Here is a 25439-nt window from a genome sequence, read left to right as displayed (position 1 = left end):
GAGCTTCGGTCATTGAGTATCAGGGAAAGTGTGAGCAGGGCCACCAGGTAGATGCATATCGAGCAGCAGGGACCAGGGTCCAAACCGGCCTGCTTCAGTCACTTACTAGGGAGTCTGTGACAAGACCTGTACATTGTACCCATTTGTGTTGTGGAGGGGAAAGAAGGTTTCTGGGCCTGCCCTATGTTACGTCACCACGAAATAAGCTGCAGTAGAAATACAACTGGCCCATAATCACATGAAGAGATGTTTAACCTACGAGGTAAGTAAATAAATGCAAATTAAAACAAGATGTCCTTTTTCAGCAAGTAGACTGGCAAAAACTAAAAAGAGTGATAACATCAAGTGCTGGCAAGGATGTGGGTAGACGGGTTCCGTACTTTCATTCATGTGGGTGGGAGGGCAAATGAGAACAGCTTTTTAGAGAGCGATCCGGCAGCGTCCAGCCACTCGAAGATGTACTCTTTTCAACCCACTGAGTCTGCTCCTAGGGACCTGCCTTAGATGAGCGCTCATAACAGAGCTTGAAAAGGCAGTTACACAGATGCTCACTTTTCTAAAAACAAAACACGGCCAATAACATTCAATGTCCCTCAGAGGAGGAATGGCTAAGCAAAGGATGAACTGTCCAGACTACAAAATTCTATGGAGCCGTGAAGAACTAATTTCATTTCATTTACTTAGACCAGCGATTTTCAAACTTTTTCATCTCATGGCACACATAAACTAATTACTAAAATTTTGTGACACACCAAAATATATATATTTTGCCGATCTGACAAAAAAAAAGGTATAATTTAGATTCACTCACACTAGACAGCTATTGTTGTGTTGGCTGTTGTCATTTTTTCATTTGACAATCTAAGGGAAAAGAGGTCAGTGCCACTGACTAAATTAGTCAGTGTTGCATATTTTAAAAATTCTTATGGCATACCTTTGGAAAATCGCTGAATTAGACCAACAATGTTCAGTGCGACTTTCTGAGGTTACGGAAATCTATCATTTGTGCTGTCCAATATAGCAGCCACTGGCCACATGTGGCAACTGAGCAGTGGAAATGATTCTAGTGTGACTGAGGAACAAATTTTTAATGTTAGTTAATTTTAATCCAGTTATGTTTAAATTTAAGTAGCTACTGTATTGGGCAGCATAAACTTGGGGGTATCTTTCCTAGAAAGACTGCCACCACATAAAGTTATGACAAAAAAGTGAGTTACTGGACAAGGTGTTAGAATGATTCCTCTTTAAATAAACAGTCACACTCAAATAAATTAAATAACTCTGTATGTGCACGTGTTTGGAAATGCAAAGAAAACGGTCAGAAGGCGACTTTGCAAACTGGAGGCACTCACTACCCACAAGGGAGGTGGTGGTCTAGGGCAGAGGGAAGAGAAGCTTTTATTTTTTGGTTTTGCTTCTCATTGTTTGGACTTTTCTGAGAGACGTATTCCCATGTGATTTGTATAATCATAGAAACATACGGAATAAGAAGCTAAAAAAATTACTGCTAAAATTAATGTGGCTCATCGAAGTCCAAGAAGATATGTATAACAGGACAGGACAGTTTAAGAAACTAGCAATTACAAACAATCGTGTGAAGGACTTTGTCGATAGTCACCTAGCATTTTCATGCCACTGTGCTAAGTGCTGGGGATACAAAACAGAATGGGAGAATGTTAGTCAGCTTGGATGCAGGGACATTATAGGAAAAATACAGCAGCAGCAGAAGACAGACAAGCTGGGGACCGAGCAGGCCAGCCCCGAGCCACAGGCAAGAGTCTCCACATGGCCCTGGATTGGGCTCTCTAGACCCAGTGCCCAATGGTGAGTGGGAGGACAGCAGGACCTGGGAAAAGCCTCCCAGTCCTGAATTTCCATCTCTTTTTGGGGCGAGGCTGATGTCAGAAGAGTCAACATACTCATTAAATCACTTGAGTGAGAAGCCTTGGCTAGAACTAGTCTATCCATGAGTAAGCCAAGCACCAAAACTGGCCTAGCTGAATTAATGCTCGCTGAACTCAAAATCAAATCCACGGGGCCTGAAAGAGGAGATAGAGACCTGAAGCTGGGTTCAAAAGCAGGTTACTTTCCATTTTTAAAATGCTGAGGGTGCGCCGAAACCGGTTTGGCTCGGTGGATAGAGCGTCGGCCTGCGGACTGAGGGGTCCCGAGTTCTATTCCGGTCAAGGGCATGTACCTGGGTTGCGGGCGCATCCCCAGTGGGAGATGTGCAGGAGGCAGCTGATCGATGTTTCTCTCTCATCGATGTTTCTGGCTCTCTCTCTCTCTCCCTTCCTCTCTGTAAAAAATCAATAAAATATATTTTTTAAAAAAAATGCTGAGGGTGGAACCTGGTTGGGCACCACAGTGAGGGAACGAATGCTGGGCATCTGAGGACTGGACCGGGAGGAAGAAAACCACACGGCCTTTCTTCCCTCACCTTTGGGGGCAGGGGCAGAGGCAGTTGCCAACAGGTGGCCTGGTTTTTAAGGATAGAGGAAGCTGGGCCCTAAGGCTGCCTTTCCTGAGGAGGGCAGGGGCCACGGCGATGGGTATCTCCTAGCCTGGCACCTCCTGGATTCACACTACCTCCTCAGGCTCGATAGCATCTATCTTCAGCAATCAGAGGATGGAAGGAAGGGGGCGGGGCTGTCCTCCTCAGGTGAAGGCTCGATAGCATCTATCTTCAGGAATCAGAGGACAGAAGGAAGGGGGCGGGGCTGTCTGCTGCTGTCCCAGGTGATTCTAATGTGCAGCCAAGGTTGAGAACCACTGCTCTAGGGTCTCTGTGAGGGTCTCAAGGTTGGCATTTGTCTCCTCTTGGGGCTGTTTTTCCAAATGTAAAACCCTTACAAACACGCCCCAGAATTTGTCTAAAAGCAGAGAGGTGGGAACTGTGGGGAGCTGGGCATCACAGCCTTGCTGGGGGAAGGATCCCAGAGGGAGACCTTGGGGAGGTGAGCAGGCTGAGCCCCGGTAGAGGAGAGAAGGCCCAGGGTGGGGCTCTCCCAAGGAATCAGAGCCCAGGACGGGGAGAGAGCCCTTGAGCCACCTGGAAAAAGAAGGCCCTTCGGTGCTGCTCCTGCAAGGTCTGCTTCAGCTGCGCCACGTCGCTCTCCAGCTTCAGGTATTCGTTCCAGGCATTTTCCATCTCCTGTTGGCCAAGGAAACGCTCTGGTTCTTAGCTATCCTTGCCCCCAGAAGCCCCATGCACACCTGTGCTCCTGACCACAGCCGGCCCCGCCAGGGGCAGAGGAAGAGAGCCCTGCAGGTCTGGTGGGGCTGGTGAGAGAGACATGGGTTGTCTTCTCACTCACGCTCTGACCCTGGCCATCTGCCCTGTCCCCTCCTCCACCCTTGGGGACACTTTGGTTCCCAGGCCTGGCAGAAAGGGGCCTGCACCACATCAGATGGACAGGTCCAGTGGAAATTCTGACATCTTAGAATTAACGCAGATCAGGGAAAAGCCTACAGGCTGCTCTGAGAGATCTGGTCCCCTGGGTGTCACTGTAGTCATGCAGGAGTCGCTGATGGAAAGGACCCTAAGGCACCTTGGACACGTCACCCCTGGACAGGGTAAGCTACTGCCAGGAGGCAGCCTGCTACCCCAAGACTCTTGCCCCTGGCCGCCAATTCAGTTACAGCTGGGGAGATGAGAAGAGCAGCCCTGTGCCCAGCCCAGCCTGAGGGAAGTGTGCGCCGCCCTCCACAGCCTCTACGCACAGTGGACTCTCTGGAGAGCTCCGCCCGGATGTGGACCAGGTCCTCTTGCAGCAACCTCTGCTGGCAGGCGATCTTGTCCAGGTGCTGGGGCTGGTCTCGGTACTGCTCCATCTGTCTGTGAAGCACCTCCAGCACGGACTCCAGCTGGTCCTACCGGGCAAGAGTCAAAGAGCAAGGTCATAAAGGACAGTCCCTGGAGGCCTCCCACACACACCAGAAACTAAACAGAGCTACAAGACCTAACCATTGACTGGGGGCCAGTGTCCAGCTGGGGCCTGAGGGTCAGGGTCTCTGAATCCAGCTCTGACTCTGCCCACTGGGTGGCCTGGGGCAAGTCACCTAACAGCTCTGTGCCTCAGTTCCCTTGTCTACAAAATGGGCACAAGGCTACCAATTCCATATGGGATCAAGGATGAGGATAAATCAGAGTCCAGGAAGACTCTTTAAGGTCTTAGGACAAAGGGCATGTTATAAACCTTCAACATCACAAATATAACACCTTGACAAAATGCAATGAAGAAAAAAATTCACACTAAGTGTTTAAGAGACCAAACATTGGTGCCCCCCAACTCTGCCCGGCCCATTCCTGCCCTTCCATCCAGACTGTTTCCTCCATAGCCCAGATCCTAGGGGGACCACCTCTCCCAGGCTCACCTCACCAGGCCCCCAGGGAGAGGTGGGCCAGAGCAGAATTAAGGGAGTAGGAGGAGGAGGGCAGTGGTATTAGGTCAAGGTCTCCCTATAAGGCAGTGGTTCTCAACCTTCCTAATGCCGAGACCCTTTAATACAGTTCCTCATGTTGTGGTGACCCCCAACCATAAAATTATTTTCGTTGCTACTTCATAACTGTAATTTTGCTACTGTTATGAATCGTAATGTAAATATCTGATATGCAGGATGCATTTTCATTGTTACAAATGGAACATAATTAAAGCATAGTGATTAATCACAAAAACAGTATGTAATTATGTATGTGTTTTCCGATGGTCTTAGGCGATCCCTGTGAAAGGGTCGTTCGATCCCCCCAAAGGGGTCTCGACCCACAGGTTGAGAACCGCTGCTATAAGGTTTCCTCCAGGTTCAGAAAGAACCGCTCCCCTCCCCCAAGAAACACCCTTTAAACCCAAAGACATTGTTCTGGATAAACTAACACCTGTTATTCGATACCATCCCGTCTATGACTGTAAAAGGACAAACCTCCTACCCCACCCAGCCTAAGATTATGCAAAACTGATACATACTTTGTTCTCCTTGAGGGCACGTATCTTATCTTCCAAGTCCTGGAGGATCCTGTCTTGTTCACAGAAGATGCTCAGTTTGACCTGTGAGCAAGAACAGGTTGGAGAGGGCCTGGGATGATGAGGAAAGGGCATGGCCTTGGAGTGTAAACAGGAAGCCTCTGGCTACAGAACCCTCCAAACCCTCCCGAAGCTGCCCACCCCGGGGCTGGGGACAGCAGGCAGCCGACGGAGCGAGCGGTCAGCTACCACTCAGTTCACTCACGTCAATGTCACTCTCGGCAATCTTCATTGGTTTCAGGCTTCGATCCTTGAGAAGGTCCCGGCCTGTCATCTGTGAGGTGAACAAGTTGAAGGAGATTTAACCACAGGGTTTGGGATCCGAACTCCGGAAGGAAAGTGAGCCCCACGATGGATGGGTGTGGAAGTCTTGGCAGCGGCAGGCAGGGTCACAGCACAGGAGGGGCAAAACTGAGGCAATATCTACTTCATTTTCATGCCTATTTCATTTTAGGGAAAAACTGAAACCTTTTCAAGATTCTAGTAGCACTTGTAAATTTCTCAAACTAAAGGGAACGCAGATATTCAAATTATAGCATTGTCAACTACAGCAGTTTCTATTTGCACAAAATCAGTATGAATCTTGGAAGATTTGTCACTGATAAGAGAGTTGTCAAACACAAGTGCCTGAAGCCCAGGGCAATGGGGTGGGTGGACCAGGAGGAATGAGCAAATCCCTGGGACAATGTCAAGCCTTAGTTTCAGGAAGTGTCTGAGTAGCCCACCTGCCCGTGAGTAAGGTCAGCCTTCCCCACTCTAACTATCTGGGAAGAGGACCTGGCCAAGGGAAGAAGGAACCTGGGTAATTCCTGGTTGGGGTTTTCAAGTGATCCTGAAATAACTGGTGTTGGGCCGTACTTGTATATTACCCCATCCTCTCAAGACAGGAAGCCACAAAGCAATAAACAAAAATCACCCAAACTTATGGGCAGGTGGAATTTCACATTTCCCATCCCCCCCTTGACCCAATGTGGGCAACAAGTTTCCCATCCCTCTCTGACCCCTACGAAGCTAAACCTAACTCTTTAGCCTATGTTTTCATTTCCCTAAATATCATTTCTTGCCAAAAGCTGTGCGGGGGGGAAGGGGGGGGTTTACACAGATGCCCTCCCCCTATGGCCAAGCCATGGGCAGGAACCGCCCAGTTGAATGTGCCCCCCCGTAGGGAACTCCATTTTGCAGATCTGACCAGGGAAACAACAGGGCGTAGCTAACCATGGCCAAGATAGGTGTGGTGTGTCCCAGTGTGGATGGACAGACAGCTGCTGGCCCTTGCTTTCTCCCTACTCCATCTGGGAGGTCCACTAAGTTTGTGAATGTGAATCAGAAGTAGAAATATATTGGCAAGCATTTCCTTCAGAACTCAAGCCCCGCTCCCCCTCCATATGTCCAACTGTCCTATACTCCCTCTCCTTGACAATCATTATCAGCAAAGGTCAAGGTCAAAGGAGAATGCCTTCTCCATCCATGCCTTGGCCTGAGGACTGAGTCTGGCTGCAGACCTGCCCCCACCCATTCCCAGGCTCCCTTTGGCCACACAGTAGAGGGCAGGGACCACTGTCTTATTTATCTCAGTAAAGTCAGCCCCGAACACAAGGCCTGGCACTGAAGGGCACTTGGCAAAGGCTCCTTGCATTGCAAGTAGGTCAAAGGGAAATACTGGTAAGTCAGTGCTGTCGAGTTCCTGGAAAAAAATGGAACTCCAGCCAAATTCTGCTCTTCAAACTGACAGATGATGTGTACATACACGTATACACACAGTCACGAAACACACTGACTCCAGCAACAATCCACAAACAAACAGGCAGAAGGGGAGAGGGAGGCGGTGGAATTAATCCTGGTGAACCACAAACAGCTGAACTTCCCAGGTAGGACTTGGGCCTTTAAACCCAGGGGAACCCAGCAGGCGAATGCAGTGGAGTCTTCACTCTGTGCATAGTCCTTCATCAAAGCAGAGGGCAGAGCTTGCCTACCCTCCACGGGGCTGACACTCGGCTCATTTCCCAGGAAGAAATCATGTTCAAAATGAGATATGCTTTGGGGACTTTTCCTCCTGGCAAAACTCTCCCCCGTTTATCACTGAAGCTTTTTACAGATGAGATCTTTTCGATACTGAAATAGCGAGGCAGAGAATCTAATTGAGCGATGCCTCGTTTATCCAGCACCACCAGAAATTAAGTGAGGGGTTCTACACAAAAAGGGCATTTTGAGAAAGCCGAACCTTTTAAATTTATTTTTGGTGGAGTGCTTACGAAAAGTATGCCCTTCACTGCCATCACAGAATGATGAATATATATTCAACCGTTTATGGGGGGACGAATCAATCATTATAAAAAATCAGTAATATAGAATTTCTTAGAAGCTATTAGCCCTTGATTAAGTGCTCCCAAATTTCTGTGATTTCATGTCCATTTTAGATTGACATGTAATGTTTCTTTTTCTCTCTTGGGGTATTAGCACTCCTTCTTTTCAAAGAAGTAACTTTCCCTTGTGCCCTTTCAATGTGCTGCTCTTAAGGTGCTGTGAGTTAGGAATTCAAACTCAGACTGAGTCTCTTGGGATTAGAAATTCAATGCAGGTGACATTCTTGCTGTTTTCCCATCTCCCTCCCTGTAGCTGGGTTTGGTGCCCTTCCAGGGAGATGCTCCCACACCTGTGTCTCCCACAAGGGCCTTAGTACATCAGATGAAACGTTCTGTCTCCCCTCACTAGGAACTAACCCAATTAGGGGTGACTGTCAGACTGTGACCTACTTTCTCTGCATCCTCAAAGCCCAGCCAGGGCCCATCATACTGAGGATATTTGGGAAATGTTTGCTTAGTGAGTCTGTGATTGTAACAAAACCAGGTGAGCTGGCTGTGCTCAGGGCCCAAGCCCTGAGTAAAGGCCACAGGTTGTAGAGCTGGGCTTTGTGATCGCGTTCACACAGCTCAGAGGCCCTTGAAGCTTCTGAATTTAGCTGTCCCGGAGAGCCGAGACGACTATGAAATATCCACAAGAAGTGTATGGCATCTACTTTCCCTTTTAAAACTGCTTTGTGTTAGCAATGTTTAAATCCACTGACAACATCAAGTGTCGGTTCAAATGGTGTCTGCATCAGAAAGGCACTGAAGGTGACCCAGCCCTCCTACTCCCTCCACCGCCTCCCAGGACACCTCTTCTCAGGGCTCAGGATGACCAGGCATAGCACCTGCCTCCCAACCCGCATCCTCCCTTGAAAGCGACAAAAGCTGGCCGTGTTCCAGGCGCTACTTCTGCATCGGTCAAAGCGAGGGGTGGGAGGCCCTATTTTGTTCTAGTCCAGCTCCAGACATCAGCACCCTGCCCCGAAGAAGAGCCACCTTAATTTAATGCAGGTCCACGGTGGAATCCGAGGACACCCAGCTCCTCCAAGATGACCAGGAACAACCGCTCCCTCCCAAGGCTCATGCTCGACTACCCAGGCCGTGCTGGTCTCTGTCTAGGCCAGGCCTCGCTGTGGAGGCAGAGGAGGGAGAATGGGACATGACACAAGCTGGAAGCAAAGCTGGGCGAGCCCCCGCCCCCACCCCGCCACCCTGTGGCAGCACAAAAGATGGAATCACAGGACAGTACGGATGAGAGGCTCAGCCTGGTGCACCAGCCAACACGCTGACAGGAGCTTAAGAGAAAGAAAATAAACAGAAATGACTGGCAGGAAGCCTGGGGTGGCCAGGAGAGCCCCTGGTTAAGCACGTGATGGAATCGGCACTGAGCCAGAAGCATGGAATGGCCCCGCCTGGAGACACAGGTCAGATCGTCTTACGCGTCTCCTGGGCCGCCAGCCCTGTGCTGACTTCTTCAGCACTCTGTAAAGCACGCTGATCAAAGGTTCGTTAAAGGCAAACACAACAAAACGTCACAGGTGAGACATCAAACAACACTTGAAGGAGCCAGAATTTGGGGAACGGGGAACGGGCAAGGGGACCCTGAAGGAGGACGTGTTATGTGACTGGGACTCAGTCCTCGTGCTGGCTTCCCAGCGGGCGGGCCTTTCCGGAGTTCAGTTCCCGCGTCTATAAAACGGGATGGTCAGCTCTGCCCGAAGGACCTCCGTGCAGGCCAGTTTACGTGAGAGCCGAGTTCCGTGCCCACTGGATCCTGGGTGCTGCCACAGAAGGCGAGAGGCAACTCTGCTGTCTCCTTCGTCCTCCCTCATCACACACTGTCATTTAGAGCGGTGCCATCCTTAGGCCCGCAGACCCTCGCCTCCACACTGTGCTGCACCTGCAGCTAAGTCACCATGTCTCACCCAGGATCCCAGGGCTGGCAGCTGCTTTGAGGGAAGACTGTCCTCACCGGCTCAGACAGTGGGTCTCAAGCCTGGCTGGAGCACTGGAATGACTCAGAAACCTGAACAGATACTGATGGCCGAGTCCCAGGCTGAGAGACTCGAATGTAGCTGGTTTGGGGTGGGGCCCGGGCATTGGGATGCTCAAAAGCCCTCCTGGGGGATTCTAATATGCAGCCAGGATTGGGAACAACGACTCCACACAGTGGCTCCTAAAGGTTATGGTGCTTCAAAATCACCCGGAGGGCTTGTTAATGCAGGGGTGGGCAAAAGTAGGTTTACAGTTGTGAGTAACATTCTTTTGTGTGACTAAAGCTACAACCTGCATATCTTTCTCCATACGAACAATTGTAAGTATACTTTTCCCATCCCTGTATATAGATCTGCTGGGCCCCACCCCTAGCAGTTCTCACCGAGCTAGAGCTGGTCTGGGGTAGGCCTTGGGCCTCAGGATTTTGCATTTCCAGCACATTCCCTGGCATTGCTGATGCCGCTGGCCTGGTATAACACTTCCAGAACCAGTGCTTTGAAACAATATCCCTCAACTGTGGTTACACATCAGAAACACTGAGGGAGATTTTGTTTGTTTTTAAGAGCAATACCTGAGTGTAATCAATTCAATCAGAGCCGCTAAGGCAGCGGTTCTCAACCTGTGGGTCACGACCCCTTTGGGGGGTCGAACGACCCTTTCACAGGGGTCGCCTAAGACCATCAGAAAACACATATAATTACATATTGTTTTGTGATTAATCACTATGCTTTAATTATGTTCCATTTGTAACAATGAAATTGGGGGTCACCACAAGGGTCTGCGGGACTAAGGATGGCACCGCTCTAAATGACAGGAACTGTATTAAAGGGTCACGGCATTAGGAAAGTTGAGAACCACTGTGCTAAGGGATGGGACCCAAGCAGCGATGCTCAATTAAAGAGCTCCCCGGGTTGTTCTGGTTCATGGCCAGAGTTAATAATCTCTTCTCCAGAACAACAGACCTCAAACTTCATATGCATAAGAATTGCCCCAAAGCTTGATTTTTAAAAAAGACAGAATTCTGGGCACCATCTCCAGAGATTCTAATTCAGCAGAACCCCAGACTTGCAATGATTTATTGAGCTCCCAGGGGGTCCTGCAACAGGTAGTGCCCAGACCACACCGTGAGGAACTTTGCTCTGGATGCTGACTGTGGAACAGACCTGAACAGGGAAGCCCTGATCACAGGCTCAAACCGTCAGGAAGGGCCTGGGAGCCAGGCACCTGGAGCCACTGGTGACATGCCCCTCACCAGGGACAAGCACCTTTCTGGAGCTGACTGCTACCTACTCTACCTACAAAGGCATCAGCTGAGCAGCTGGCAGACACCCTCCCCTCTGCCTCCCGTCCCAGCTGTGCTTCATAGCTGCGTAAAAACAGTTCAAGCTGTCAACAACAGGGAACCCCCACGCCCCCCCGCAGACCCAGCCGGGGTGTAGGATCTTGAAGTGCAGAACTTCGATGCCAGAAGTACAATTCAGCGAATGCACCTTTAGGGCAGGTGAACTGCATGGTACATGGAAGGAAGGTGGCAGGTGTGCAGTGAGTCAGTGGGTTGAATCCCAGCTGTGTGACTGCAGAAGTCACCCCTCTGATACGTGGATTCCTGGTTGATAAGGTGGGGATAATAATTCCTATTGCGTTGCTCAAGGATGCTGAGAGGATTAAGTGCGATAAGAACACCAGGTGCCCAAACACTGCCAGGCAGAGAGAGACGCCTAATCTATGTGGAGCCCTTTCCACCGTGGCACCGCCAGCTAAAACGCCAGAGATGTAAACGTTTCCCAAAAGAACATTAAACAAAGTGTCTTCTAAGACAGTGGCGTGCACCTTTGTGGGACCGCTTGGCACCGCAGCAGGAATGCTCATTTCAGGAAGAAAAAACCCCACATCACCACATCCTGATTCCGGAAGCTGAGCCTCGCTGATGGAGGGGATGATGGGCTCTGATCCTTAAGTCTGTGGCCCTCGGGCAGAGACCAGGGGGACTCTAGGCCAACCTCCTTCCTCCCCCGAAAGGACCCGGGAGGGGCCTCTCACAAGGAGCTGGTGACCGTGGGGACTGTGCCTGTCATGATCTCCATGCCCGGGCCCATCCAATTGTGTCCACAGAGGCCCGCGTCTCAGGGGCCCCCGTCTGGCTCAGTGTGGTTCTCAACCTTCCTAATGCCGCGACCCTTTAATACAGTTCCTCATGTTGTGACCCAACCATAAAATTATTTTCGTTGCAAATTCATAACTGTAATTTTGCTACTGTTATGTATCGTAATGTAAATATCTGATACGCAGGATGTATTTTCAGGGGTCTCGACCCACAGGTTGAGAACCGCTGGCAGGAGCCAGTGGCCTCAGGGTGCTCCTGACCCAGCCGCTCATCCCACCCAGTGCTCCTCTGGCCTCAGCTGCACCGTGGTGGAGAGTCCACCGTGACCTGTGGTGGCCCTTTTAGAAAAGTCTCTTTCCTACTAAATGGAAACCGGTCTACTTATAGCTACTCTCCACTTGTCCTAACTCCCCCTTAGGGCCACAGAGGGCACCTGGTAATAGTTCAGAGCTTTACAGACTGTGTCTATGTCTCCCCTGAATTGACCTAACCTCTGACATTCTGCACTGGAGCTGTGCTCGCCGCTGTGGTTCTTGCTTCTGCCCAGCATGCCCTCCCTGAGGGACCTCTCCTTCACTCTGAGGTGAGGCCGGGAGGAAATGAACCTGGATTTGCAGGTGCCTCCTTCCCATGCCATGTGGAGGCAGCCTGCACACCAAGGAAGGTAGACCAGGGACAGCATGGTCTAAGCCCGTGGAGTGTAACCCTGTAACGTATATTCCCTTTCTGGCTTAGCAGGTTGATGTGGGTTTCAGACACTTGCAGGCGAAAGCATCCCACCTATACACTCCTCAGCCAGGGTTTGCAGGTCCTCAGCACCTCTCCTTTGATTCCAGCCCTTCCCTCGTCTGGATCCCCAAGGGAGACACCCATCTGGGAACCCTGTACCCCAGCGGGGTCAGAGCAGAGCAGGCCCACTGCCTCCCCGATATGGGCACCCCGTCCCTTGGAGGCAGGCCAAGGTGGTGCCTGCCTTTCTGGCAGCCACGCCAGACTGATGACTCACATGCAGCACAAACCCCAGCATCTCTTCCCACACGGGCTTCTGGTCCATTGATCTGGGGGACTAGTTCTCTGAGAGGAGCCAGCAACTGGAGCAACATCCACAAGACCAGGGAAGGCCTGGCATCAACACAGCTGTTGTTCATGACAAACAGCGACAACTTCCAATTGCTAATGCTCGGGGCACCCCCAGCTCCCAGCCAGTGAAACACCCCAAGGACACACCTTGCCTCCATCACATCAAACACGTTTCCTGGCATAACAACCCCCAGTTCGGTTCCATAAAAAACTTAACTCCTCCGGGTGCACAGTGGTAGGAGGAGAGTTTCAGGAAAGTCTGGGAGAAAAGGTGATTAAGAGCATGAGCTCCAGAGTCAGAGCAACACATAAGTACCGACTCCCCAGTCACTGCTCATGTGGTTTCTCTCTCAGAGCTTTAGTCTGTACAACACAATCCGCCACCTCCCTCCCAGAACTGCTGAGGGGCTCACACACTCCATCGGAGCAAAGCACAGCGGCCGGCACGCGTGATACCCTGAATTGTGTTTTAGCTTCTCTTGGGAGTCAGGACACACAGGGACTCCTGGCCTTGCTCTGCTATCCTGTGCCTCGGTTTCCCTCTCTCTAGACTCCTTTTAACACCAATCCTACAGTCTGGGCTGGATCTTTACTCCAGGAGAACTGTGCGTTTCGGCTCTCCCACACAAACAGGAGTCAGGAGACGGCTACTCCCAGGCTTCTGGCCCAGGCACTTCATGGAGTTCCTCTCGCCCTGTGCACCGAGCATGGTGAAGGGGGTCTCACACACACCTGTGCTGCTGCCGGGCTGAGCCTCTGCCACAGGCCGAGGACGTGGATGCTCCACGAATCCTTCTGTGCCGACGGCACAGCCCCAGAGCAGGGGTGCAAAGAAACAGCGACATGGTGGCTGGCGGTCGGGCAGTCCAGGGACCAGGGATGTGGGGACACACGTGGCCGATGGAGGCTAGGGGCTGTGGACCTCCCCGGTCAGGTGGGGATGGTGGACGTGGTGGAAGGACCCTGCCCTGTCCCATCAGGGCACAGGAGCACGGGTGGCACAGTTAGCCCACACCCACGTCTGAGTACTCGGTACCCTGAGGCATTACTGCCACACTTACAATACTGGTTCACGCCACGGGAACTAGAAAACGCCCTGGTTTTGAGAGAACCCTGTTTTGCTCGTGTCCAAAAACCAAGTCAGACTTCCATTCACTGCACCTTCCTTCCGGAAGCCTGAGACAGAATCCGGAGCATGAACGAGCTACCTCCAATTCCTGAGGCCAAGGCCACACCACCCTCACCTGGCTCTCCTTGGCTCCCTCCATCCCCTTCCCTTTCATCTCAGCCAACGCAAATATTCTGGCTCTTCCCGGCTCCACCCACACGCCACCTCCTCCTGAAGCCTTCCCAGCAGGGCAGCCCACAGAAATCCTCATTATCTCCGCTCTGAGCACTGGGCCACATCTTTGTAAAGAAGTCTGTTATTTGGGGATGTTTTCTTTCCCCAACCCAGAGAGCCTCGATTTTACTCTTGCACCTCCCCTAGGCTTCTCCAGAGCCGAGTACACAGCAAGTGCTCACTAGATACAGCAGTTCATTAGTTGTTTTCTAAACAGGCTGCCATAGGGCCTGATGCTCGTACCCCACTTCTACAAGGCTGGAGGACAAAAAATCTCTCAAGCCAGGTACCCCGGAGACTGGAGGAGCATGCCCCATGGCAGTCACCTGGGTGCCCTCCCACAGCCCTCACCGCCTCTCACGCCCGCAGTTAACTAAAGGTCACACTCCTTCAGTCTGTTTCATGGCTCAGGCATAAGAAGTGCTCTTCACAGGGGGGGCTTTCAGAGAGCCCGGTGAACGCCACAATGGCAGCTGTCAGGCAGTGCCTCTCAGTTCCCCGGCTTCCTCGGGCTCTCTGTGCCAAGGAGGCTGATTGGAGCCCGGAGCTTTATCACCAGTGATGGTCTCCTAAATGGGGGGTGGGAGAGACGGCGCCCCTCAGAGCCACGTAATTCCACGTGGAACCATGTCCCTGGCAGCGAATGATCCGCCGACCTACTTGTGACCAAAAGCACACACCAGGGGCTTCTCTGAACCAAACTCGGCCCCACCCCACTGCAGGCTCTGAAGAAGCAGCCGGTTACTGTTTGGAGGGACCTTTGGGTTCTGACCAAGGACAGGAAGAGATCCGAATTTCGTGGCCTCATTCGGTAGGACAGAGACCGCACAGCAGAATTCACAAGAACTAAGCGCAGAATCCGAGGCTGTAAGAAAACTCCTCTGATTGGACAGCAGCCGTCTCCATTTGGGATCCAGATTTGATCAGACCTGCACGGTCTTTGGCGTGGGCCTGGCTACGATGGAGCGGACACTCTCAGTAAGGTGAGTGTCCAAGGGACGCGAACCCCTGATGTGGCTCACCTTTAGGTCCAGGTATTCCAGGTCTTTCTTCAGCTGGAGGTAGGTATCATCAGCCTTCAAAGGAAGCACAGAGAACCCAGTTATGAGCAGCAAGGGTTTCCATGTTTATTTGTGTGTTTGGGCTTCATGAATGATTCACATTGCACAGCATCGGGGACAGGGACCACAGCAGACCAACACTTCCCAGGCCACAGAGGAAGCACAAATGTCTTGGCGCAGCTTGGAGCCCGCTCTCAGCATGATGGATCTTGCAGGTCGCTGTGGGGAAAGCCAGCTTGTCCCCTCATCAGCTGAGGGGGCAGTTTGATGGCAAGGAGGCGGACAGCACACATCCCACCAGAAGGCAAGGACAGCAATGCCATTGAGGCGGAGGTGATCTCCTGAGACAACTACAGAGGTCTCCCTGGAAGACGACATGCTACACCTGAGCTAGGGCCCATCGATGGCCAGTACTCCAAATTTTGTCATCAAACCTTTGCACTGAGTTATTCACATGCATGAAGCAAAATGACCCATGATCGGTACGGGTAAATGCCTGGAAGAGGCCGGGAGATGGCCCAGGATGTCCCCTTATGACCTTGGGTTTCAGAATAATAAACACCAGTAGCCCCTGGGCGTTTCCTGGAAGCTGGAAGTTCTGGCTTCCTTGCTCAGTGTGAAGCCAGAGTGACCACATCGGAGCTACCTGAGGAAGGGCCAGGGTCAGACCTATCAGCTCGTATCGTCTCCGACAGTGCTGAGTTCTTCAGAATAATTACTAGGAAGAGTGAGAATAAGGAAAAGACTGCTCTCCTAGAACTTGTGCTTCCCGTGCAACAGGTCACGGGCGCTGACTGTGAGGCAGAGAGGTTTCAAAAGCAGCCCAGGCACACTTTCTCAGCAGACTAAGAGGCCTCCAACAAGCCGCGGCGAGCATGGCTGGGAGGATGGTCCATTTACAGCTCTGATGTAAAACAAACACACAGATAAACAACGCGACACATGCGGGCCGTGCGTTTAAGCATGAGGAGGCCTGAAGGACCACTGCCAGGGACACTAATTAGCAAGATCTTATTTCTGTCCCTAAACTGTCCCCTTACCCTTCCCTAGTTCCTGAATCAGCCCAGTCCCTACACACTTTCTTCTTTTTTATTATTGGTCCCTATACACTTTCCACGGCAGTAAGAGGGACAGAGCAATGTTATTAAATCATTAATAAATTATTAATAAATTAATATTATATAAATGTTATTTAAAAAACACCCAAATTCACAACTTAGGGTTTTTGTAAGTGTCCCCTTACTTTCATTCTCCCAAGTACATTTCCTGAGTCCCTCAGGTCCCACTAAAACAGGACAAGGAAGGCGACCATCCCATCGCCCTGTGCATCTGTCTTCTGCCGATATCTGTGTAACTCAGAGGGGCCAGTCCTGTCTGCACCAGCATCTTCTTTAAGCTGCTCCAGACACTGGGAGGGCAACTGCCTGGACACTGTGCAGGCAGGACCTGGGCTTTGGATGTAACCGAGGGATCCCGGGCAAGTCACGTCCCTTCTTGACCCGCTGCCTGCTGTGCGCTCATAATTCCTGCCCTACCTACCCTCCCCCAGGTCACTGTGAGGCTCACCAGGGCAAGGGATGTGAGGCTGCTTGGTCTATTGGCTGGGCACTCTGCCTTCTCCCTCCAGGCTGGCACACACCTTTAGGCACCCCAGGAGGACCCATGGTGGTAACAAGGACGACAGCCAGCACAGCCCCTCGGACATGGCCACACACCAGCCTGCCAGTCCCTACTCACAGCCAGAGAAGCCACAGTTCAGGGCCCTCACACCACATGCAGCCTCCTCCCCGGTGCCTGGGCACGGGCCCCACCACCGTGGCACAGTGTCCGGCAGTCACATCCAGAAGCAAACAGGCAGGGAACGAGGGAGAGAGCCAGACAGCAAGGACAGACCAGAGCGTGGCACGAGGGAACATGGGCCAGCACGTCACGCCCTTGCCTCTGGGGTGGCCCCCGGCCCCAGAGACCTGGGGTGCTGACCTGGCAGGTGGGAAAGGTCAGCTGGTGCTGCAGTAACTGGCCCACGGCGAAATCTCGCACACTGGCCAACTTGGCCTGGTGCCGCCGTAACCGGGTGAGAAGCAGCGAGAGCTCCTCCAGCTGCAGGTGTGTAGACACATCACGAGGAAATTAGCCACCGCAGGAGTACGTCGCTATAATTACTCTTCGCCCCGTGCTGGGCCAGCACTGATGTGACACCATTAGGTAATTGCTGCATTAATTCTGTCATTAGGACAAATAAAGGCACTGGCGGGAAAGGGGCTGCAGGAAGTGCTTTTTCCAGAAAACAGCGGCCAGCAGTGGCCCTCACCCAGACTCACACTTTGAAGATGGTTAACTAATCAAAGCAAAGACCAGGAGAGGAGCTAACGAGAGAAGAGCAGGTGGCTGGAAAATGCTGTCCGAAAGAGAAGAGCCCATGTTCTCTTCCACTTCCCCAAGCTCTTCATCGGATCTGGGAAGGACCCAGCGCTGGCGGCGTGACCCTGAGCAAGTCATTCGACTTCTCTGAGCCTCAGTTTTCTCCTCTCTAAATTGGGGGTTGAAAACTGCCCTGCAGACCGCATTGGATTGGCTTGGGGGGCGGAGGGAAGGGGGGGATCAGACGAGATTAGCCCTTTGCAGGCTGCACTATATCATTCGCCTGGAGGGGGAGATGAAGCCCCGCTTACCGATTTTCCGTGTAAACTGGGAGCGCTGACAGTGTGGGTCATGTAACCCATGGAGGGCATGGAGCGTCGGTCCACGTGCGAGGAGTTCTGCAGGTGGGGAGAGAAGAAGTCACACTGAGGGCCAAGCAAGGGGGCCAGAACCTCTGCCACTCACTGCCAGGGCAGCCTACCTCAGGCACATCACCTCTCTGAGCCTCACTCTTCATCTGTAAAATGAAGATACCCCCCTTTCTCACCCGGTTAGAACAGTGACAAACTGTGAAAGCCCCCTGACGAGTTAAAACTTAAGTTGGATTATTATACACTAGAGGCCCGATGCACAAAATTCATGCAAGAGTAGGCCTTCCTTCCCCCGGCTGCCGGCACCGGCTTCCCTCTGGCACCTGGGACCTAGGGTTCCCTTGCAGCCCCGGCTTCGTCCAGAAGGACGTCTGGTCTAATTAGCATATTATGCTTTTATTATTATAGATAATTAAACTGAACACTGACAGCTTTTCCTGCCTTCCAAGCTGCAAGGAAGCAGACTTCTAGTTGTCTGGCCCCATGCAAGTTACTCATTTCTTAATGCCTCAAGAGTTCTTATCAGTGAAATGGGCATAACAGCACCTACCTCTTTGGGCTGTTATAAAAATTAAAGTAACTCCTTTAGCCCTGCACCCGACACCTAAAATCACTGCGTAAGTGTGACCTCTCATTACTGCAAATTGCTCAAATTTGTGTTCAAACCACGTGAGGTGCCTGGTGCCCTAATGCTGGACCCCAGCAGCCCGACAGGACTCCAGAGCCTCACCTTGGTGGTGTGGCCCCATGTCTTCCTGGGAGAACTGCCCAACGAGATGTCCACACTCCTCCTCTGGTCCGGTGGCCTCACCGTGACCCTCTCTGCTGGTGTGTGTGGCCGCCGGGGTGGGAAGGCCCGCGGGGGTCCCGGGGGAGGGATGTCCGAGGGAGATGGAGGCACGGAGATAGAGCGGGGCACCTCCAGCATGCTCCTGCTCCGGCCCTGCTCGGGGAACTCCGGGGAGATGGGCGCCGTGGGGCTGCCGTGCCGGAACTGCTGGCGCTGCTGCCACTCGTAGAGCTGCCACACGGTGCCATCGCGGTGTGCCCGGCGCTCCTCGCTCGACATCTTCAGGTGGCTGGCTCGGTCCTGCGCGTACTTGTAGTCACTCGGCAGGTTGCGGGGCGGAGGCGAGGAGCCCCCCGAGGGGTGACGGGTGCTCCTGGGAAGAGTCTGGTAGTTTTCTGGGAAGGACAGGGGCTGGCTGGGACCGTGGCGAGGAAGGGTCTGGTCCGGGGGGAAGCTGAGGAGAGAGGAGGACAGGTAAGATGAGGACAGGTAAGATGAGGACAGGGTCTGCGAGGCATCTGGAAACACAGCTAAGTAAACGTGCAAGGCCAGGCCTGTAAGAACCCTAGAGGACAATCAAAGCAGACACCCAGGACTTCCGTCTCTTGGCAAAGGACTCCAAAGCCATTTTCCCCTGTCAGCCTCGGAGTGTCAATCCTCTACCAGGCCAACTTGGCCACCCCACGCCCATCACGTCAAGGGAGGAAACCTGCCTTCTCCTCTCTCCCACTTAACCCCTGTCAGCTCTTCCGATGGGTGTGCACATTTCAGGAGGAAGGACCTCGCAATTCTCCAGCTCCCCAAGACGCTGCCTGTGTCCGCTATCACCGCTCCAAGTCCTGCAGGTTCTTAATGGACGTGCTGACATCGGTTCCCTTCTTTTTCTACTACCCTAGTCTAGATACTGACTAATGACCTCCCCTCCCCCAAGACAACTTTGAGACCTTCCTCACTAGTTTCCACACAGTATGCAGTCAAGTGTTCAGATCCAATCACTGCCGTGCTCCATAAACTTCCATGGCTCCCCACTGCTTATGAAATCTAAATCCCTTCGCCTGGTCCTCATAGCTCTGCAGCGTCTGACCTCAACCCACTTTGCAGTCCTGCTGTCTTCTCACTGCTCCTCCTACTGGGACCAGGACTGAGCTGGGGCGAGCCAGGGCCAGGCGTCTCGGGCCCAACAGGCCAGGAGGCCCCCCTCGGATGCGGCCCTGTCATTACCGGAGCCTGAGAGTGAGAGCTTCCCCCTAATCCCGCCCAGCCTCCTACACCCCTGGGCAACTTCTCATGTGGAAAAGGCAGGGCAGTCTGACCTGGGGTTGAGTCCTAGCTCTAGAGTCCTAGCTCTGGCATCCACTGGCGATGTGACCCTGGGCAGCTTGCCCACTGCTCCGAAGCGTCCATGAGAGAATGCAGGCTCCATGCCTGATGCATAGAAGGCACTTCACCAGCGGGTGCTCCCTTCCCAGTTCTCATTTTCATATTGTTCTTCCCTCCCCCACCTGCATGGGCTCCCAGTGCCCTGTGCACCCTAACTCACTCATTCTCCAGGACACTGTCCGTCCACAGAGGCCTCTGCAATGCCACAGCCCTCGGGGTTCTTGCTCTGCTCTGACTTAGTGACTATACAGTCAGTAACTTTTCTGAGGTTCTTGTCATACTTGCAAGACATCTCTTTCCCAGCCGAGCTGCACATCCTTGCAGGGCAGGACCCGTGTCTTACATTCTGTGGGATTGTCCACGGGCTGAGAAAGTCTTCATGCATAACCAGCCATTTAAAATGAATACGCCAGCACACAAAAGCTGGATATGATCATGAAAACCACAACCAACCAGCCATCTTGTTTTGCAAAACAAAAATTCAGCAAAGGGCAAAGTATAGCGATTTATTCAGCCTTAAAAGCAGCATGTTGTCAAAAGAGAACAGGTGTTAGAATCAGACAGGCCTGGGTTGGAGTCCTGACCCTGCCTTTATCTATCAACTCTACCCAACAAACTTCTGTATAGTGCTTACCACGAGCAAGACGTGCGGCAGCATCAGCACCACCGGGCAGTTAGACGGGCAGGCTACCAGGTCCCACCCAAACCTGCCAAGTCAGAAACTCTGGGAGTGGGGCCTAGCCACCTGTGTTTTAACAAGACCTCAGGTGGCTAACATTATAATTGTTCTAAAATCATTCTAATTGTTTTAAAACTCATCTCATTTCATCTCTTCCTTACCATACATCCTCGGGTGTCATTTATACCCTCACTTTCCTTACTATAAAGTGGGAACACTAAGAACCACTCAATGGACTGTTGTGAGGGTTTGAAATAGTTGTCATATGCCAGGCCAGTGTGCTCAGTGGTTGAACAATGACATGACCCATGCACTAAGAGGTCGCTGGTCAGAGTTCAATGCCTGGTAGGGGGTGTGAAGGAGGCAGCCCATCAATGTTGATGTTTCTCTCTCATCAATGTTTCTATCTCTCTCCCTCTCCTTCCCTCTCTCTCCAAAAATCAATAAAAACAGACTTTAAATACAAATAGCTGTCATTCAAAAATGGTAGCTTTCTTCTCCCTTTTCATCGTTATCTTTGCAATTACAAGAGGTCATGTTGAGATCTCTTCCACCCAGACTTGTCTAGTGTCTGTGTAGCTTGTCTCCTTGCCACTAGGTGGCAGGGTTTGCTGCTGATTTCCCAGCGTCAGAGGGGACCCTGACTCTGAGGAAGGGGCAGTGCCTGAATCCTGTAACTGCGGTGATGGCAATGGCACAAACCAGGTGGGCTCCTCCTGGGGAGCTTATGACTTTACTAACCACTGTTCACTCTGCCTGAAGCAAATGCAAACTATACAAAGCATGTCCTACCTGTGCTCCCACACCCCTCGGTGTGGCTCTCAGCCCACCGGTGCTGCCTATGTGTCCCATGGCCAGAGACCCCACTGGGCAGTGCCCCAAAGCCCTCAGCTGGCCCTCTAGCCTGTTCCCACAGCCTACGCACCGCCTGCCACTCCCCTCCTCCCCACCCCTAGTGCTGGCTACTTGGAGGCAACCCCAAGTGCCATGGTGATCCCAGTCCCATGGTGAGCCCTGGCTCCCGAGGAAGGACCAGGAGGTGGGCAGGGCTGTAAGATGACATAAAGATCACCCTGGGAGCAGCTTCGTTCCGACAGCAGACCCATCTGCTGGCCCCCAACTCCAGACTTACCCCAAAAGAGTGCTCAGGGTCTCTTGCCCTCGCATCCTGCTCTGTGGCTATGGGGCCTCCCTGTTCCAAAAGGCACCAAAGCAAACAGGATGTTCTGACACAGCCACTATAAAATGGTCACATCAGAATGTAAAATCAAATTTTATCACCAATTCCTTATTCAGCAGACAGTCCTCACCCTCACTTGCATACTGTGTAGGACTTTTCACTTTCTCATCTGTTCCTCACTGATGTTTGAGTCCCTGATTCCACCTCCACCCCCACCCTGCCTTTTTACTTTACAAGTGTGCATTAATTTAAACACCAGGGGATAACAGAAGGCTAGCATTTCAAACCAACCTCTTAGGATGTGTTAAGATTCTAAGGGTACGTCAGCCTGTTCCCCACAAACCATCATCATAAAGAAGTGTATTGATGTGAAATATAATATATATCTCCAAGTCCTGAAAGAACAGTTATAAACAACTTCTTGTGGTCTAGAGCCACGAACACAAGATCCTAATACAGCCCAACCAACCCTCCTTTCAATGTCCAACGTGCTCAACCGAATGAGGTTAGCAAAGTCTTAATCACACGGCAGAGATATCCATTGTCTATATTTTCAAATGGAGGAGGTTCCTGCATTAAGCAGCCAGATCAACTTATTTCTTGACAGTAAGAGATTTCAAATATATCTTTAAGAAAAAAAAACCCACAACTCTGGGAATGCAAGGATCACTCAGTCCTTTCAAGACAGAAGTGAATGATCAGAGACCAAGCACTTTGCTTACTCAGAGACTGACAGCTTTCCTCCCAAAAGGGTAGGTAGTTCATACTCTGCCTTCTATTCCTCACTTTTGCTTTTCAGCCCACTGAGAAGTGCTTCTACCACTAGTCTGAAGTTCTGCTCACCGCGTGCTCAATGACCTTCAAGGTCAACGGACTGTTTTCATCCGCAGACCTGATGTCACCCTGCCCCTTAGATAAGAATGGCTCAAACTCCCATCTCACATCCTAGGGACAGTCCAACGCCTTCCCCAGCCACCTCTTATCTGCTGGTGTTGACTTCTCATCTTTCAGCTCCCCGATGTGCATCCCACCCCCAAACACAGACCACTGTGTGTAGCAGAATAATGCGGATTTGTGGGCTGCCAGAAACAGTTCTGTGGAGACATTTCACATTTAATAACCTATCACTGCATAGCAGTCACTCAGCTTGTAGAATTCCTTCTGCCATACTGCTACCCTGCCAATGCCTTGTGAACCATTCTCAGTAACAGCGCCATGCCAGGCTGCTGCTCAAAGTCCACCAATGGCTTCACGGGCCTCAAGCTTAAATCCAAACTCCCCATCAGGAAATACAGGCTCATCAGGGTCAACCCTTGCCCTTCCTATCTGCCCCGACGTCTGGTTTCTCCTGCTTTTGACCCCCCAAGCCAGCTCCACACAGACTTCAGTTCCTAAGAATCGCACAGAAGAGGAAACGGCTAACTTATCATGAGTTTCCCTTTGACCACAGTCTACTCTCCAGGATCCCTCTCCTGCTGCTAACTTCTAAGTGGTGGGGTACCATTTACATGCTGATTGCCCCCAATTAGCATGTCCAACCAGCCCTCAAACCTCCACATCACCATCCATATCTAACTGCCTACATGACATCTGCCCTTGGATAGCTAATAGGTTTCTCAAACTTCTGTGTCCAACATGAAAACCCCGATTTCACCCAAACTAGTTTCTAATCCCTCCCCACATCAGAACCACCCAGTTATTCAAGTAAAAATTCTAGGGATCCTCCTTGTTCTTCCCTTTCTCTCATCCTGCACTTCCCATTCATTGACAAATTTTGCTTTTAAGCCTCTAAAATGCACCTCCAATCTCTTTCTGTTTCCATTGTCACCAATCCCGGCCACTACAACAGCCTCCTTCCTCCACAGGCGCTTTGTGGATTAGTAATATTATATCATTTACCTCTTAAAACCTTCCAGTGATATTCCTGTTTGTATTTAGCAAGTAAAACTTACGTTGACCTTTAGTGCATTATATTTAGCTTTTAAAAGTAAGTTTTATTTCTGTACTGGAAGGAAAAGATCTTAGTCTTAGGCCGTTTCCTTGTGCAACAACTGGAAAGGAGCAATGTCGTTTGTTTTCATTCTTTTTCCCCCCCAAAGCACAGTCTGCTGTAGTGTACTTTATGTCTGACAGAGATAATTGGGGCGGGGGGGGGGGGGGGACCACTACAGATTATTTATAAAATTTGCCTCTGAAACATTTCTTTGTAAATCTTGTTTTTAAGTGAGGCAAATGTTTAAAAAGAAAGATGCAGACTTAAAGCATTGAACTTTTTTTAAAATGGTGTTTTGCTTTCATCTATTTTCTATCAGATAACATTTTATTTCTAAATTGGAGGTAGTCGGCACTCTTCGGATGAGTATGTACTTTTATTGTAGAATCTTCTCAAAATTAAACTGAGCTTACTCAGGTTAAAGCAGTAGATACTGAAACAGCATACTCTCATAGAGTAGCAGAAAGGACTCTGGTACTTGTGGCTCATGGAAAATAGTCCCCTAAATTTCCAAGTCCAAATCTGAGAATTACCAAACCCTGTGATTGTGGGGTCCCACAGTGCTTTTAAATCCAGGGGAAAAAACTATCACCAAAGCCTTGTCTTAATTTTTATTATGTATGTAACTGTGGAACCAGCCTTATGGATGGGGCCCACAAGTAATTGATTTGTAACTTCAAAACCAAGAACAGAATATTATTAGATCATTTAATCCAGCCTTTTGTCTCCTAAAACCTAATGCCCATTGTAGAAAAGCATTAGTATATTAGGACCAACAGAGTTTGAGTTAAAAATAATGAGTGTTTACTCTTATTAGAGCATAAACATGTCAGTATTTTTAGATTTGTATTAAATCACTAAAAATATTAATTTGAACTTGAAGGATTCAAATGCTAGAAATCAATCTATCTTTTACTATCCCAGTATTGGGCATGCCTGTCTTGTGTTATTTACATGCTCTTCTACCCAGACTGTTAGTACAATATTATATATAGGGGCCCTTTTGGGGCTGATAAATATAATAGTTTAGCTTTTCCCTCTAATATTGATCATGACTTCAACATTCCTAAGAACATAGTTCTGAATGAGTTAAATTGGAAGGAATTTTAAATATATAAAAACATATAATGTACTAACTTTCTGCCTACTCAGATTTCTTCTCTGCCGTGCCCTTATATTTCTCATTAAGCTATATACTACTTTTTATGCTACTCCTTTTAGAAACGGAAAATTGTAGTTTCACTCAGTTTTTGTGTTAATAAGCATTTTGAATGTGTACCCCTGTATATGTGAACAATTAAATCTTGACCTTTCAAAGTCATAGTTGCTAATCAACTTCAAGAGTTGATATCTTTTGACCATTTATATGAGAGTTGCTATTGTATTCTGTACATGGCTGTAAATTATGTGCATTTCCTCTGTGTTTATGTTAACTAGCTGAATTTTATTTAAATTGTGAAAATTTAAAAAATTAAAATATTGCCGAAACCGATTTGGCTCAGTGGATAGAGCGTTGGCCTGCGGACTGAAGGGTCCCAGGTTCGATTCCGGTCAAGGGCATGTACCAGGGTTGTGGGCACATCCCCAGTAGGAGGTGTGCAGGAGGCAGCTGATCGATGTTTCTCTCTCATCGATGTTTCTGACTCTCTATCTCTCTCCCTTCCTCTCTGTAAAAAATCAATAAAATATATTTTTAAAAAAAATTAAAATAGGCTTATGAAAAAAACAACAACCCTT

General features: G+C 50.5%; 1 protein-coding gene across 8 annotated transcripts in view; it reads right to left on the bottom strand.

Annotated features, from left to right (window-relative positions):
• PLEKHA7 (pleckstrin homology domain containing A7) overlaps window positions 1–25439 on the bottom strand; it is a 134125-nt gene that overhangs the window by 27852 nt on the left and 80834 nt on the right. For all 8 annotated transcript variants that reach the window (XR_002830497.1, XM_023758124.1, XM_023758125.1 and 5 more), the window contains exons 9-15: window positions 18411–18924; window positions 17621–17707; window positions 14910–14963; window positions 5227–5295; window positions 4965–5045; window positions 3724–3873; window positions 3053–3154 (exon numbers count right to left, since the gene is read on the bottom strand). Coding sequence is in view for 7 of the 8 variants with exons in the window: in XM_023758124.1 (XP_023613892.1) it covers window positions 3053–3154; window positions 3724–3873; window positions 4965–5045; window positions 5227–5295; window positions 14910–14963; window positions 17621–17707; window positions 18411–18924 (1057 nt within the window). In the remaining variant the exon portion in view is untranslated. The remainder of the gene's footprint in view (window positions 1–3052; window positions 3155–3723; window positions 3874–4964; window positions 5046–5226; window positions 5296–14909; window positions 14964–17620; window positions 17708–18410; window positions 18925–25439) is intronic.

This window comes from Myotis lucifugus, unplaced genomic scaffold (genome assembly GCF_000147115.1).
Source record: "Myotis lucifugus unplaced genomic scaffold, Myoluc2.0 scaffold_124, whole genome shotgun sequence".
NCBI lineage: Eukaryota > Metazoa > Chordata > Mammalia > Chiroptera > Vespertilionidae > Myotis > Myotis lucifugus.
This window is presented reverse-complemented; position numbering and strand designations above follow the sequence as displayed.